Genomic DNA, 17,600 nt, shown 5'->3' with positions numbered 1-17,600 from the left:
AAGGTACCACACCAGAGACTGATCTGGAAACTTGAAATGGTAGGAGGAGTGCATGGCAGTTTACTAAAATGGATGGAAGACTTTTGGTAGGAAGAGAAATGAGAACAATAATTAAGGACAGACCATCAGAATGGGGATTGGTGGAGAGTGGAGTTCCACAGGGATCAGTGTTGGCACCAGTAATGTTCGCAGTCTACATAAATGACATGGTGGATGGGGTGTCCAGTTATGTGAGCCTATTTGCAGACGATGCAAAATTGTTAAGAAAAGTGAGATGTGACAAAGATTGCGAACTACTCCAGGAAGACTTGGACAGAATATGGAAATGGAGCTGTACATGGCAAATGGAGTTCAACACGACAAAATGCAAGAAAATAGAGTTTGGCAAGAGTGAAAGAAGAATCAGGAGTATGTACAAGATAGGAAATGAAGACATAAAACCAGTCATGAAGAAAAGACCTTGGGGTGACAATTACCAATGACCTATCGCCAGAGAGACATATAAACAAAATAATTGGAGAAGTATTGAACTTATTGAGGAACATAAGAGTGGCGTTCGTATATCTAGATGAAGAAATGATGAAGAAAATAATTACTGCAATGATAAGACCGAGGCTTGAATATGCAACAATACAGTGGGCTCCGAACTTAAAGAAACACATAAGGAAACTAGAGAAAGTACAGAGGGCTGCAACGAAAATGGTGCCTGACTTAAGAGATTTGACTTATGAAGACAGACTGAAAAGAATGCAACTTCCAACCCTGGAAAACAGAAGAGAAAGGGGAGACCTGATAGCAATATACAGAGTGATGATTGGCATGGAAAAATGGATAGGGAAGATCTGTGTATGTGGAATGGAAGAATGTCGAGAGGGCATGGGAAAAACTAAAATGGCCACTTATAGGAGAGATGTGAAAAATATAGCTTCCTCATAGAAGGGTGGAAGCATGGAATAGTTTAGACGTGGAAGTGGTCAATGCAAGGAATATTCATGATTTTAAGAAAAAGCTGGACATTAATAGATATGGAGACGGGACAACACGAGCATAGCTCTTTTCCCGTATGTTACAATTAGGTAAATACAATTAGGTAAATACACACACACACACACACACACACACACACACACACACACACTATGTTACAATTAGGTAAATACAATTAGGTAAATACACACACACACACACACACACACACACACACACACACACACACATGCCCTTTAGCAAAGAGTGATCATGCAGTTTTGGAGTTCAAGGTGATAGACGAAGAGAAATCTAGAAGAAATGAAGAATATAAAGTGGGAAGATGGAATTATGCCAAGACAGATTTTGGAAACCTAAAGAAATTCTTTCAAGAGACAAATTGGATGAAATTCAAGAGTGCTAAGGAGCAAATGAAAAGTGGAAGGAATTTATAAAATATACAAAGAAGGTGAGAAAAATTTGTACCAATAAGACAACATAGAGAAGTTGGAAAGCAGGACTGGTTTAACGATAGATGTGAAAAGGCTAGAACAAGAAAAGAGGATGCATGGAAGAGGTGGAGAAGGAAAAGACGGATTAAGCAGTGGGAAAGTTACAAAAGAGCAAGAAATGAATATGTGTTGATTAGAAGAGAAGAAAGAAAGAAACAAGAAAAGGATATAATTGATAAATGTAAAGACCAACCAAGGCTTTTTACAGACATGTGAACAACAACATCAAAAATAGAGAAAGTATTGAAAGTTTAGAAGTAAATGGAGTATACAGTGAAGATCCCAGGAAATGGCAGAGGCTATGAATGGATGCTTTCGGAAGGTATTCACAAAGGAGACTGCTTTTGACAAACCACTGGTAATGGAACAGAAAGGGATTATGAAGGAGTTTCAAGTAACTGTGGAGGAGATCAAGAACATGATGGGGAGTTTAGAAGTGAGAAAAGCTGTGGGACCTGATGGGGTATCAGGATGGATTTTAAGAGAATGCAGGAGCAATTGGCAGAAAAAGTTTGTGAAGTAATTGATGCCTCATTAAGGGAAGGTGTAGTGCCCCAAGACTGGAAAAGAGCTAACATTGTCCCAATCTATAAATCAGGTAACAAGAGAGACCCATTGAACTATAGACCAGTGTCACTTACAAGTGTGGTAGCTAAGATGTGTGAGAGGGTGGTGAAGACTAGATGGACAGACTTCTTGGAGAAAAATGACATACTTTGTGAGTGTCAATTTGGTTTTAGGAAAGGGCGTTCATGCACGACAAACCTGATATGTTACTATTCGAGGGTGATAGATGTAATACAGGAAAGAGATGGTTGGGCTGATGGAATATATCTGGATTTAAAAAAGGCCTTTGATAAGGTACCACACCAGAGACTGATCTGGAAACTTGAAATGGTAGGAGGAGTGCATGGCAGTTTACTAAAATGGATGGAAGACTTTTGGTAGGAAGAGAAATGAGAACAATAATTAAGGACAGACCATCAGAATGGGGATTGGTGGAGAGTGGAGTTCCACAGGGATCAGTGTTGGCACCAGTAATGTTCGCAGTCTACATAAATGACATGGTGGATGGGGTGTCCAGTTATGTGAGCCTATTTGCAGACGATGCAAAATTGTTACGAAAAGTGAGATGTGACAAAGATTGCGAACTACTCCAGGAAGACTTGGACAGAATATGGAAATGGAGCTGTACATGGCAAATGGAGTTCAACACGACAAAATGCAAGAAAATAGAGTTTGGCAAGAGTGAAAGAAGAATCAGGAGTATGTACAAGATAGGAAATGAAGACATAAAACCAGTCATGAAGAAAAAGACCTTGGGGTGACAATTACCAATGACCTATCGCCAGAGAGACATATAAACAAAATAATTGGAGAAGTATTGAACTTATTGAGGAACATAAGAGTGGCGTTCGTATATCTAGATGAAGAAATGATGAAGAAAATAATTACTGCAATGATAAGACCGAGGCTTGAATATGCAACAATACAGTGGGCTCCGAACTTAAAGAAACACATAAGGAAACTAGAGAAAGTACAGAGGGCTGCAACGAAAATGGTGCCTGACTTAAGAGATTTGACTTATGAAGACAGACTGAAAAGAATGCAACTTCCAACCCTGGAAAACAGAAGAGAAAGGGGAGACCTGATAGCAATATACAGAGTGATGATTGGCATGGAAAAATGGATAGGGAAGATCTGTGTATGTGGAATGGAAGAATGTCGAGAGGGCATGGGAAAAACTAAAATGGCCACTTATAGGAGAGATGTGAAAAATATAGCTTCCTCATAGAAGGGTGGAAGCATGGAATAGTTTAGACGTGGAAGTGGTCAACGCAAGGAATATTCATGATTTTAAGAAAAGCTGGACATTAATAGATATGGAGACGGGACAACACGAGCATAGCTCTTTTCCCGTATGTTACAATTAGGTAAATACAATTAGGTAAACACACACACACACACACACACACACACACACACACACACACTATAGGTAAATACACACACACACACATACAAAACAACAAACACACAATCTCTCTCTCTCTCTCTCTCTCTCTCTCTCTCTCTCTCTCTCTCTCTCTCTCTCTCTCTCTCTTCTCTCTCCTCTCTTCTTCCTTCTCTCGAAAGATAAGCTACATGCGTCCGCTTGTGTCTAAAATATTAGCAAATGTCTCTCTCTCTCTCTCTCTCTCTCTCTCTCTCTTTTCTCTCAAAGAGAGAAGCATCCACTTTCTTCTTCGAAGGCGATATAGTGACTAAAAAATAGCAGCATAATACACAAAGACGACAAGTATGACAAGCTTGCACGAGTTTCCCGCTCAAGGAAGGCACTACCACCCGTATATCATACAGGCGGGCTTTTTTAACATCTGGCGCGAAGGGATTAAATGCTCAATTGCCTGCCTATGTCTCCTGGAAGCCAGACCCATCTGCTATGTGCACTAATGCCTTCACCTTGGATTGGGGTGGTAAGAGCTTATATGTATTTCCACCTTTCAGCATTGTCTCCAGAGTTCTCCAGAAACTACAGGACAACAAAGTGACAGCTCTGATGTTTCTTCCACTCTGGCCGACACAAGTGTGGTTTCCAACGGCCCTTCAGTTGTTGGCAGCCGATCCAGTTTTGCTTCCACACGTGTCCTCTGTTTCTCCCTCAACAACCAACTCTAACACACCCTCGAGCTCGGAGGTTGGTTTTGACAGCGATGGTGCTCTCCGGGCAGCATTCATGCGTCGTGGCCTTTCGCAGGAGGTTGCCCAGTTTTTCCTTTGTTCCTGGAGAACTAGTACTAGGGCACAATATTGGCCGCATATCAGCAGCTGGTTGTTGTTTTGCCCCCGAAGGGAAACTGATCCGTTTCAGCCACCTGTGAGTATCCTGTTGGATCACCTTTTGTTACAATATCAACGCAGCACAGGTCGGGGATACAGCTCCATGAATACAATCCGTTCAGCCATCTCTGCTATTGCTACTATTGATGGTCATCCTGCAGGACAACATCCGTTAATCTCTCGGTTTATGAACGCAGTTTTCTTAGAGAGACCTTCTCTTCCACGCTCCCATACAACTTGGGATCCTCAGGTAGTGTTGGATTATATCTGTGGTCTTGGCCATACTGTGGACTTGTCTCTTCTTCAGTTGTCAAGGAAACTAGTTATTCTTATGCTTTTGTTGTCAGGCCACCGCGGTCAGACCTTACATTTACTAGATCTTAGAAACATGTCTATCACAGAGTCTCGGGTTGGTTTTGGGATTGGAGACAGACAGACATGTTTCTAAGACAAGACGGACATAATACACCATATGGCGTCACCGTAAGGCGGCATTAACCCCCGTACAAATTCCACACTGCTTGTTCATCCACAGTCAACTTAGGACTGTATAGGAGAAAGCTTACCCAGCGAGACGTTGCTTGGAGTAGAACGGAGCAAGAACGGCTAGATGCGTGACTGCGAGGAGGTAGCAACCGACTGATGGTGGAATGGTAGCATGGCATCTCTCGTTGGCTACCACTGTGACGTCAGTTGAAATTCGTGAAGTGAAACTATAATCATTGTAGGGGCAGCCAGGTGCCATATGAGTCGTACAGAATATTCTAAACATGCCTAAAAAGGATATGTGATGTACATGGTTGTGTATGAACACGAAATATCCAACCCAAATAAATGTACAGGGTCATAGAGGACGAAAATGACATCTCTGGGGTTTTTTTTTTGCCTTTTTCTCAGTTTCCATTTTTTATCATTCAAATCAAATCTTCTCCCACATTTCTCAACGGATTTTCAATTTTGAGATATCATTTTGAAGCTCAATGAAGCTGCTACATTTCTATCTTATAGAATTTGGATTTTTTTTTTAAGTGCCGCAATATAATTTTATATAAAAAAAATAAAAAAAATTCAAAAATTCATAATGGCCATCAAAATAAAAAAAATAAAAAATTCTGAGGTGAAAAGTTTTGGTATACGACATACTTCATATCCATACTGGCAAAATTGAAATATATCCTCTGGTGACAAAGTTTACAGGAAATTTTTTTTTTTCAAAAAATTGATTTTTTTTATATTTTTCATGTAATTATTTATGAATCGATTCGTTTGTAACTACTAAACTAACATCATGTAATAAACATCTACCAGCGAAAAAAAAGAATTACTCACGTACCTCTTTATTTTCGATTTTTCAAAAACCTCACTGGACGGTCCCCTAAATGCGATGTCCAGGGATGCCCGAGTTCCAAAGAGATTCCGTGATGACGATGGGGCATCATACCCATGCATGCTCATCCTGAGCCAGTTCTGCAGGCAATGCTCTGCAGTAAGGATGAGGAGGAGAAAAGAGCAACAGTCAAGAAGATCTTTGATATGAGACTTATGGGAGAATCTGGGCATGATGAATCAGTTGGTAATGATACCTTCAGAGTCAGGAAGATTCCTGAAATCAATCTACAAACTAAGATCCTCACTGATCTCATATATCTGGATAACATCCAAGCTGGCGGTGAGATTTCCTGAACAACCCCATGTATGTCTATGTCTGGCCCTCACACACCCAGAGTATAGAGTACTGTGTGCAGCAAGTGAGTGAGGCCAGCAATCATGTGTACAGCCAGGAGAAGAGAGAAGGCTACATCTGAGCTCAGGTGGTCAACAGGGAGGTGATAAGTAAGAACAGAAGCAAGAAAGACATGTTCTCTATGGTGTGCAGCAACATATGATCATGACAGTAAAACCAGTTATTGTATTTGATGATTGTTTTCTAAAGGAATATTAAATGTACCAGTTGTATCATGATCATTCATTTCACTATTATGAATCCATTTTCATTCTATAAAATCAAACTGATACACTCACTTTACTCTAAGTTAGCTATTTAGTGGTGTTGGTAAAAGGCTGGGAATACTGAATTTAGGTAGAATTTCAAGTTAAAATTTACCAAAAAAAAAAGTCTTCAAATTTTAAGCTCTCACATGATTCTACACATAAAACTACATCATTTATTCCATGGGCAGATAAAAAAAAAAAAAAAACTATTGCCACAGTGCAACTGCATTATAATGCCCATTCTTCACACCAAATATAAGTTTTTGGTTGAGCCAAATTCTTCTGGTTAACTACACTTGACCTTCCAGTCATTTCATGTGATTCCTGGGTGAAGATTGTGCTGGCAACCATTATTTTCCACAAAAATCCACCTATCTATATGTCTGTCACCTAACTTTGACTTGCCCTCTTGTCCAGGTAGTCAAGTAACGTTTCATCATGGCTGGATGTTTCTGCAGTTTCTTCCTTTGTCGATTTCTGTAAATACACATGAAAAGAGTATGTACATGGCAAGTGTTGATACAATTATCAGTAAGTAGCAACATTTCCCAACAAAGAGCTGAGAGAGAGAGAGAGAGAGAGAGAGAGAGAGAGAGAGAGAGAGAGAGAGAGAGAGAGAGAGAGGGATTGGCAGGACTCCCTGGACAATGGCCTGGACACCCTTGTAGTCGCCCTCAACATAGCAGGAGCCTTTGATCGGGTATGGCATGCAGGCCTGCTTGAAAAGCTTCGTGCCAAAGGCATACAAGGCCACCTGCTAATGTTGATGAGCGACTACCTACAAGGAAGAACCCTACATGTCGTCGTCATCGGGCAGCAGTCAGGGGACCTTCCAGTGGGAGCCTCAGTCCCTCAGGGATCTGTGCTGGGACCGGTCCTCTGGAACCTGTATATTGACGACCTTCTCAGGAGCCTGCCAGCAATCTCCGCATATGCTGATGACTCCACGCTGTCCATCTCCTACCCTCGTCAGAATTGTTGTCATGCCATCGATGATGTCAACCGACAACTCGGCGTGATACAAGAGTGGGGAAAGCGCTGGCAGGTGCAGTTCGCCCCTGAGAAGACACAGGCAATGGTGATCTCTCGGTCTCTAGCAGCAAGGCAGGAGGTTGAAGGAAAGGTGATGTTTGGCTCCATCACCCTCCCACTCCAGGAATATATCAAAGTTCTTGGAGTGGACCTAGACCGAGAGCTCCGATTTGACCGCCACCTCAAGCACGTTGCCCAACAAGCCTCTCTCCGGGTCTCTGACTTACGAAGGGTAGTTGGATTACTGGACAAACGTGGAATCCAACTGCTGTACAAGGCCCAGATAAGACCCTACCTGGAGTATGGGGTCCTGACCTGTATATCCAGCGCGGCTACACACCTGCAACGGCTGGATAAGATCGAGCGATGTGTGCAGCGGCTGTTGGAGGATACACCCCCCCCGCCGCCTCCACAACAGGAAGAGAGATCCCTGGACACGCTGGAACATCGTTGTGACGTCGCAGCACTGGTGGTGTTCCACAAGGCCCAGGTGCAAGGCATACCTCACCTGGCAACACTACAGCTCCCCCCGCGAGTGGCTGAAAGAGATACGAGAATGGTACTCTCCAGCCACGAGCAAGTGGGGTTGCCAAGGTCTCGCGCCAGCCAGCACTAGAGGACCTTCATCTCCAGAGTGGCTCGCTTGTGGAACAAGTTCATTACAGTAGTGCCAGCAGTGAGTGAAATGACAACCCAGCAGGTGAAAACTGCTGCTCACAGGTGGCGAGGAACATGCCCCACACCAATGGTGCTATTAACTAATTAGTGAACAAACAAATAGTGCACTTGAGGCTTTTGAAATTGTGCCACGAGGAAAAGTGGTACTTTAAGCCATTAGGTTAAAGACTACAGTGATGGTATTTATATACACTTTAATTTATTACCATGTATGTATATATGTATGTAATACTATGTGTATCAATGTAGTGAAAACCTTATGTAAAATTTAAATAAAAAAAAAAGAGAGAGAGAGAGAGAGAAATCCAGCACCATATAGGAGCCTCCAAGGGTAAGGGCCAGTGTCAAGGTACCAACATACAATCATGCACTTCCATGATGGTATCATGCTTCTTGGCAGCACTACCATCACAAGGTGTTACTTGAAATTTTCTGATATGATAGCTCATGAGCTATCAGATGGAACATAAGAGCAAACCTAGTAAAAAATTTTAATATGATTTCTAGAAATCTTCTGGCAATATATGAACTGATGCATTAGGTATATGGAGCAATAAGTGAGCACTTTAACAATAAATATAAAAAAAAACTTTTTCAGATACATTTTAACAAACCTTGTTGATATCTGGGGTAGACTAAATGAAGATTAAAAGAGAAACTATACATATATATGTATGGGAGCAGAATCACAAACATATCTCAAACCTTATAATACTATACTGTAACCAAGTAAATGCATATCCTTCACACACCCATATCTACATACACACATACATCTGGAAGAAGAATAAGTCGTATCAAATAGACAATTTGGGTTCAGGACTGGACAGTCATGTGTTTCAAACTTATCAAGCTTCTATACGAGAGTAATAGAAGGATTGGATAACAGATGGATGGGTAGACATAGTATACCTGGAAATAAAAAAGGCTTTTGATAAAGTCCCTCATGGAAGACTACTTTAGAAACTATAGAACATAGGATAACTGCAAGGAACTTTGTTAGAATGGACAAGGGAGTATTTGAAAGACAGGGAGATAAGAACTGTGATCAGAGATACATACTCATCTTGGGGTAAAGTAACAAGCAGTGCCACAAGAGTCAGTGTTAGCCCCCAATATGTTTCAGATTTATGGAAACAACATTCACGATGGGATAAAGTTACATTAATTTATTTGCTGATGATGCAAAGCTACTAAGAGTTATCAAAACCCGGGAGGACTGCTTGCTGTTACAGGAAGATATAAATAAGATGTATGAGTGGAGTAAGAAGTACAGGATGATAAAAATAAGATCTATGAGTGGAGTACAAAGTGGAAATTGTAGTTCAATGCCAAGAAATGTCATATAATGAAACTAGGAAAGAGCAAAAGACCAGTATGGAACTATCTAATGGAAAAAACAAAAATTATGAAGACTAAAGAGGAAAAAGATCTGGGAGTGATTATGCAGGAAAATCTGAACCCCAAAAATCACATAAGCAAGATATTTGGAATATCATCTAAAGTGTTGACTAATATAAAAGTGGCATTTCTATTCATGGAAAAAGATATGAAAAAAAATCATCAGAAGCATGATATGTCCAAAGCTGGAATATGCAGCAGTGATGTGGTCTCTGACCTCTAAAAGGATATAAGAAGATAAGAACGAATACAGAAGATTATTACAAAGGTATAGTGCTGGAACTAAAGGACCTAACATATGAAGAACCTAACCAGTCAGCAGAGGTAGACAACCTTATGGTAGATGAGATAAATAGGGGGTGTACTAGTCAGACAATTATCTTAGGGGATTTTAATCTTAAGTCAGTAAACTGGGAGAGGATGATAGGAGATGCTAGTGAAAATAAGTTTATGGAAAGTTTTCAGGATAACTATTTAGTGCAGATGGTAGATAAACCTACTAGGGGGAGGAAGGTTTTAGACATAGTACTAACAAATATTGAGCATTGTTTAAAGGAAGTTGAGGTAGGAGAGACTTTAGCAAACAGTGACCATCATATAATTAGATTTATCATTAATTCCAGTAGGGATAATATAGTGAATAAGACTAGAGTCCCAAACTATCAGAAAGGCAATTATGGTAGGTTACGTCAGTTATTAGGAGAGGTAAACTGGGAAGATAGTTTTGGAATAAAACTGCACAGGAGATGTGGGATATTTTTAAGTTTGTAGTAAAGGGTATAGTGATGCAGTGTATCCCTTACAAAGATATAAGGCAGAGAAACAGGAAACCATTATGGTGGACTCATGAGATAGGTAGCCAGATCAGAGAGAAGAAGAGGGCATACAGAGAGTTGCAGAAAAAGTGGGGAAGATGTAGATTTGATTAGGTACAGACAGGTCAGAGATGATTTGAGTAAGGTTATAAAAAAGTAAAAGGCAGGCAGAGATAAAACTAGCTAGAGCTGGGAGTAAAGATCCCCAAAAATTATATAGTTATTACAAGGTCAGTGATAAAAGAAATAAGGATAGGATTGGACCACTCAGAAAAAATGGTGTAGTAGTGGATCAAAATGAAGACATAGTAGAATTATTGAATGAACAATTTTCTTCAGTATTTACTAGGGAAAGAATAGGAAATCCTGTTACAAACAGTGCGACGAGTAGTTTAAGAGCTTTAGAAAATATTGATATAAAACCGGGAATTATTAGGAAATTTATTCTTGAACTAGACGATAGGAAAGCTAGTGGTCCTGATGAGCTACATGCCAGAGTACTTAGGGAGGGTGTAGACAGTATTTCTGAAGCACTTAAGTTAATCTTTGAAAGATCACTTAGGTTTGCTGAGATACCACAGGACTGGAAGTTAGCTAATGTTACTCCAGTATTTAAAAAAGATAGGAAGGATGATGCGAATCACTGGTCAACAACAAATTTGTTGTCTGCGTTTTTTCAGGTGATTTAGAAGGAATCTGATGCGCTGAATCCAAAAATCACATTGGTTTTGCTCAATCAGGTCAAGTTTTTAAGCAATGGCCACATGTCGTTTTCTTCGTTTTTGTTCACATGTACGCATGTGTGGAGCATTTTAGAAGAAGTTGGTGGGGGTAAAATGCCATGTCGAATAATTGTTTTGATTGGATATGATTATTTTAATGACAAGAAGTATTCAGGTCAGATAGTTCTGGGTGATTATGTTGAAAAGGGATCAGTTTGAAGTCATAAAACCTCGAAATCTTCCAAAAAATTGGTGCGGCAAAGTATAAAGTTGGTGGATCAAAACTAAGTTAATGGGGCAGCCGCCCCACGAAGTGTATAGGAAACTCCACCAGCGCATACGGGTGTTTTCGCTTCATGTGTGTTGCGAAATGTTTGCGTTGTCGTGCTGATGGTGCCAAATACGGAACGTGGTGGGCTGCGGTGGTTGTGTACAGTGGAAGTGGCAACTGAATGTGAAGCCACTGGTTGTAATTTTGTGATAATGTGATACAAAAAAGTTGTATTTCTTGAAATAACGAACTCTGAAGAATGTGCAATACCTTCGTGCGCTAACTTATGACTAATTTGTACCTATTTTTGTTTTGCAGGTGAATGATATGGCTTCGGCCAGAAGATCGTGCTGAAATAAGCCCGACGTCTTCTGCTACATATGTGGAGAATACACCATTGCTCTTAATAGGAAGCCAGTCACAAGTTTCGTGGGCGTGCTTACCATGCTTATTTTGGTATTAAACTTGGTGACCAGGATAAAGCTTGGGCGCCACACATGGTGTGCAAGGCATGCACCGAGACTCTACGTGGGTGGACCAATAGCAAGAGGAGTCTGAACTTTGGAATTCCCATGGTTTGGAGGAGCTGTCAAACCATGTCACTGACTGCTTCTGCGCTGTTGATGTGACTGGGATCAACAGAAAGAACCGGGCAGCCTCAAGTATCCTGATCTTCAATCAGCACGTCGTCCTGTAGCTCATTGTGATGAAATTCCAGTGCCTATCTTCGGAGAACTTTCTGACATTAGTGACGAAGATGCATCCAGTGTTGAAGGTCATGAAGAAGAAGAAGTGGTTCTTGAAGACGATGCTCCACATCCATTTTCCCAAAAGGAGTTGAATGATCTAGTTCGCGACCTCAGCTTGTCAAAGGATTCTGCCGAACTGTTGGCATCCAGATTGAAGGAGAAAAACCTCCTCTCTGACAGTGCTCGCATCAGCTTCTTCCGCAATAGGCATCAAGAGTACCTTCGTTTTTTCTCTGAGGACAAGGACTTGGTGTACTGTGCAGATATTGCACAGTTACTTCTCAAGCTTGGAGTGCCACAGTACGAACCCAAAGATTGGAGACTGTTCATTGACAGCAGCAAGCGATCACTGAAATGTGTTTTGCTACACAACGGCAACCAATTTGCCTCTATACCCCTGGCTCACTCGACTACACTGAAGGAGAAGTATGAAGCGGTGAAGTATGTGCTGGAGAAAATTGGTTATGATCAGCATAAGTGGTTTATTTGTGTTGACCTGAAGATGGTGAACTTTTTGTTGGGACAACAGTCTGGCTTCACCAAGTACCCATGTTTTCTGTGCATGTGGGATAGTAGGGACCGTGCTCAGCATTACACGAAAAGGACTGGCCTGTGCGGAGGAATTGGTGCCTTGCAAAGAAAGTAACGTCATCAACGATCCTCTGGTGGACAGAGACAGAATACTCTTCCCACCGCTGCACATCAAGCTCGGCTTAATCAAGCAGTTTACCAAGGCTCTGGACAAGGATGGTGACTGCTTCACTTACTTGTGCCAGGCTTTTCCAGGATTGACCATGGAGAAGTTGAAAGCTGGCATATTTGACGGTCCTCAGATCCGTCAGCTCATCAGAGATCCAGAGTTCAAAACTCAATGAGCAATTGGAACTGGAAGCGTGGAAGGCATTTGTTCTGGTAGTGAAGAACTTTCTTGGCAACAATAAGGCCAGAAACTACGCAGAACTTGTCAACAACATGCTGACTGCTTTCAGAAACCTGGGCTGCAACATGAGCGTCAAGATGCACTACCTATTTTCACATATGGACCGGTTTCCTGAGAACCTGGGTTCAATGAGTGACGAGCAGGGGGAGAGATTCCATCAGGACATGAAAGAGATGGAGACCAGGTATCAGGGTCGCTGGGATGCAGTCATGATGGCTGACTACTGCTGGACTCTGAAGAGAGACCTCCCTGCCGCTGAGCATTCCAGGAGTTCGAAGAAACGGAAGTTCAAGCCCTGAAGTTTGAAAAATGGTGAAGCAACATGCAATTTACTTGTACTTACCTTTATCATTGCCCACCATTCAGTTTACAGTAATCGATGTTTCTATCAGGTAATCAATATATGTTGTTGGAAAAACATTTTTTTCTCTTAAAAACATAATTAGGATGATATGTCTTGACAAAAATCAGCTGATAATGCCACAATAGTGTAATCGATTTTATCTCAAGATCATATTTTTTTCAAATCAGCTTAGCACAAAAACCTGACCTGATGGAGAGAAACGGATGCCATTTCCTGATTCAGCAGTGCAAAAGTACCCTAAATCAGTTGTAGAAATCTAGACAACATTCAAAAAGTAAAAAATTGTTGCCCAGTGATAGACCGATCAGTTTAACTAGTATAGTATGTAAGATACTAGAGAAAATCATTAAGGGTAGTATTTGGGAGCATTTAAATGAGAATAGATTAATTAAAGATACCCAACATGGCTTTAGATCAGGGAGGTCCTGTCTTACAAATTTGCTCGATATCTTAGAATATATTACCAAGGAGTTAGATGATGGAAATAGCATAGATGTTATATATCTAGATTTTAGCAAGGCGTTTGATAAGGTACCGCATAGGAGGCTAGTGTACAAATTGAGACTACATGGGATAGGGGGTAGGTTAGTTGATTGGATTAGTGAATGGCTTTCTGATAGGAAACAGAGAGTAGTATTAAATGGGGCAATGTCTGAGTGGAAGGAAGTGGTTAGTGGGGTACCCCAAGGATCAGTGCTAGGACCTCTTCTTTTCTTGGTGTACATTAACGATTTAGATATAGGAATTAGTAGCAAAGTATCAAAGTTTGCAGATGATACTAAGATAGCATGTGCAGTACAGGGTGAAAAGGACAATTACAGAATACGAGACCTGGACAGGCTGATAGCATGGGCAGACAGGTGGCAAATGGAGTTTAATTCTAAAAAGTGTCAGGTTATGCATTTAGGTAAAGACAACACAAACTTTAACTATGAGATGGAGGGATGTTGGCTAGAGGCAGTAGAGGAAGGAAAGGATTTAGGAGTAGTGATAGACAGGACTATGAAATTTTCAAAGCAATGTTTAGAAGCAAGAAATAGGGCAAATAGGATCCTGGGTTTTATAAATAGAAATGTTAGTTATAAAAGTAAGGAAGTGGTGCGTAGCTTATATAATTCCTATGTTAGGCCCCATTTAGAGTATTGCATACAGGCCTGGTCACCCCACTATAGGCAGGATATCAACATGTTAGAAGCAGTTCAGAGAAGAGCAACTAGGATGATACCAGCTTTGAAGTGCCTGGAGTATAGAGATAGATTAAAGGAATTAAACATGTTTTCATTTGAGAGGAGATGTATAAGAGGGGATATGATAGAGTTATTTAAAATGTTCTCAGATACAAACTACATAGATGTGAGATCTTTCTTTACCTTAGAGGAGGGAAGTAGGACTAGAAATCATGGCAGGAAGATTAGAAAGCAAGGCTGCAGGTTAGATATAAGAAAATATTTCTTTAGTCATAGGGTGGTAGACTTCTGGAATGCATTGCCAGAGAGGGTTGTAAATAATACTAGTTTGACAATGTTTAAAAACAGATTAGATAAGCACTTAAATTTATTAGATTTATAATTATGTATAGCACTGCATGATAGTTTTTATAAGAAATTTACTATAGTTAAACATGACATGATCCCCATGCATGGGGACCACAAATTGTAGAGGATTTCGCTGCAGGACTTAGCCCTGTTAATGGGCCAAATATTTAGAATTAGTATATAATGTATTGTGTACTTGTAAGTGTATCTTTAAGTACTGATGACGAGGTCGCTGTGCGACTGATACAGGATAACCTAGATGGGCCCTGGTGGCCCTTTGTTATCCTATTATTTATGTTATGTTATGTTATGTTATGTTAACTGAAGGAAATGGGACTACCAACCTTACAAGATAGAAGAGAATGAGGAGACCTAATAATAATGTACAAGATTGTCAATAGCATTGAGAAGATAGACAAGGAAGACCTGATGCTAGTGACAGAAAAAGATGGAAGGACAAGATGTCATGTAAAGAAGATCAGGATGAAGCAGTGTGTAAAGGATATTGGAAAATACAGTTTTCCACACAGAATGGTGAAGTGGAATGCATTGAATAATGAAGTTGTTACAGCACATAATGTGAATTACTTTAAGAAAAAAATGGATACATGGAGACAGGAACATTATGAGCCCTGCTTGAACCCTGTACAATACAATTAGGTAAATACAAGTAGGTAAATACACACACACACACACACACAGAAAGAAAGGATAGAGAGAGTAAAGGTGGAGGAGGAGTTATGATTATGACGAAGAAATAAATAAATGTGGATAAGGTTTGGTATGAGAAGAACAATGCAAAAGTGATAAGCATAAGGATAAAAAGTGATGGAAAAGAATTAATAATCATGGTGACCTATGTACCTCCTAAAACAAATTCTTGGACATTAAGGGAATACGACAATATGATCAAGGATACTTTACAGAGTTTGGAAAGTGTTTTATCTGGAAAAAGAAAGGTGATACTAGTAGGAGATTTTAATTGTAAGGAGGTGGATTGGGAAAATCTAGTAAGTGGTGTTGGAGAGGAAGCATGGGGAAAGAGATTTCTTAATCTAATGATGGAAAATATGATGGAACAGAGGGTGAAGGAAAATACTAGATATAGAGGAGATGATGAACCGGCTAGACTGGATTTGGTGTTAACAAGAGAAGTGTACCTATGTGGAGATATACAATACAAATGTCCTTTGGGAAAAAGTGATCATGTGGTTATGGAAATGCAGATAGCAACAACACAGCGAAGGAAAGACGAGACATACAGGAGTGGTAGATTGAATTATAGAAAGATGGACACAGAAAGTTTGAAAAATTATTTCAGAAAATTAGATTGGGAGGAGATGTTACAAATCAGAGAAGTGCAAAAAAAATATGAGATTTTTATGAAATATTATAAAGAAGGAGTTATGAAATTTGTACCAAAGTATAAACTGAGAGAGGAAGGAAGGAAAGATTGGTTTAATGCAACTTGTGTTAAGGATAAGGAAAAGAGAGATGTGGCTTGGAAAAGATGGAAAAAGAGCAGGAATATACTAAATAAGGAGAATTATAGAGTGGCGAGAAATGAGTATGTGAGGGTAAGGAGGGAGGAAGAAATAAAATTTGAAAAAGATATTGTAGACAAGAGTAAGGAACATCCAAAATTGTTTTACAGGTTCATAAATGGTAAACTTAAAAAGAGAGAGTCCATTGAAAGATTAAAAGGAGAGCAAGGGATAGTAGATGACCCTAAGAATATAGCGGAATTGCTAAATAATAGGTTTCAGCAAGTATTTACTAAAGAAACAATGTTTGTAAAGCCTCAGAATGTACAAGGAAATATGCACATGGATGACATTAAGATACCTAAAAAGGAGTTATATAAAATGTTGGAGGAACTTAAAGATGATAAAGCGATGGGACCAGATGAAGTTTCAGGAAAATTATTGAAGGAGTGTAGAGAAGAATTGATTGATCCATTATATGATATTATAAGGTGCTCATTAGAAATAGGGGAAGTACCAGTAGAGTGGAAAAGAGCTGAAGTGGTGCCCATTTATAAGGGAAGCAGTAAGGAAGAGCCTCTTAACTATAGACCTGTGTCTCTAACAAGTGTGGTCGGTAAAATTTGTGAGAGGGTGATAAAGAAATATTGGATACGGTTCCTGGAGGATCATAAGTTATTATCGGATCATCAATTTGGCTTTAGGAAAGGGAGGTCATGTGTAACAAATCTACTGAGCTTTTATTCAAGAGTGGTTGACAAAATACAAGAGAGAGAGGGATGGATGGACTGTGTATATTTGGATTTAAAGAAAGCTTTTGACAAGGTACCTCACATGAGACTGCTATGGAAATTAGAGATTTATGGAGGACTGAAAGGAAAAGTGTTAAAGTGGATGGAAAACTACTTGAGATGGAGGGAGATGAGATTGGTAATAAGGGATGCAAAGTCGGACTGGTTGGTGGTGGAGAGTGGAGTCCCACAAGGCTCAGTGCTGGCACCAATACTTTTCCTTGTATATATTAATGACATGCCAGAGGGAGTAAACAGTTATATTAATTTGTTTGCGGATGATGCGAAGTTGTGTAGGTGTGTGAAGAGTGAAGAAGATTGTGAAATTTTACAGGCAGACCTGGATAAGATTTGGGAGTGGAGCAAGAGGTGGGAAATGGAATTTAATCTGAGCAAAAGTCATGTAATGGAGATGGGGAAGAGTGGAAAACGGCCAAGAGGGTCATATAAGATGGGTGAAGAAGTAGTGTTGAAAAAGGTGGAAAAGGAAAAGGATTTGGGAGTGAT

The 17,600-nt window shown here is 40.1% G+C and overlaps 1 protein-coding gene across 2 annotated transcripts in view; it reads right to left on the bottom strand.

Moving 5' to 3' along the window:
• LOC123517186 (protein abrupt-like) overlaps positions 1-17,600 on the bottom strand; it is a 146,586-nt gene that overhangs the window by 33,762 nt on the left and 95,224 nt on the right. For both annotated transcript variants that reach the window (XM_045277186.1, XM_045277187.1), the window contains exon 5: positions 5,653-7,882. In XM_045277186.1, the coding sequence (XP_045133121.1) occupies positions 7,676-7,882 (207 nt within the window). In that variant the 3' untranslated portion in view covers positions 5,653-7,675. The remainder of the gene's footprint in view (positions 1-5,652; positions 7,883-17,600) is intronic.

Source organism: Portunus trituberculatus, chromosome 41 (assembly GCF_017591435.1).
Source record: "Portunus trituberculatus isolate SZX2019 chromosome 41, ASM1759143v1, whole genome shotgun sequence".
NCBI classification, from domain to species: Eukaryota; Metazoa; Arthropoda; class Malacostraca; order Decapoda; family Portunidae; genus Portunus; species Portunus trituberculatus.
This window is presented reverse-complemented; position numbering and strand designations above follow the sequence as displayed.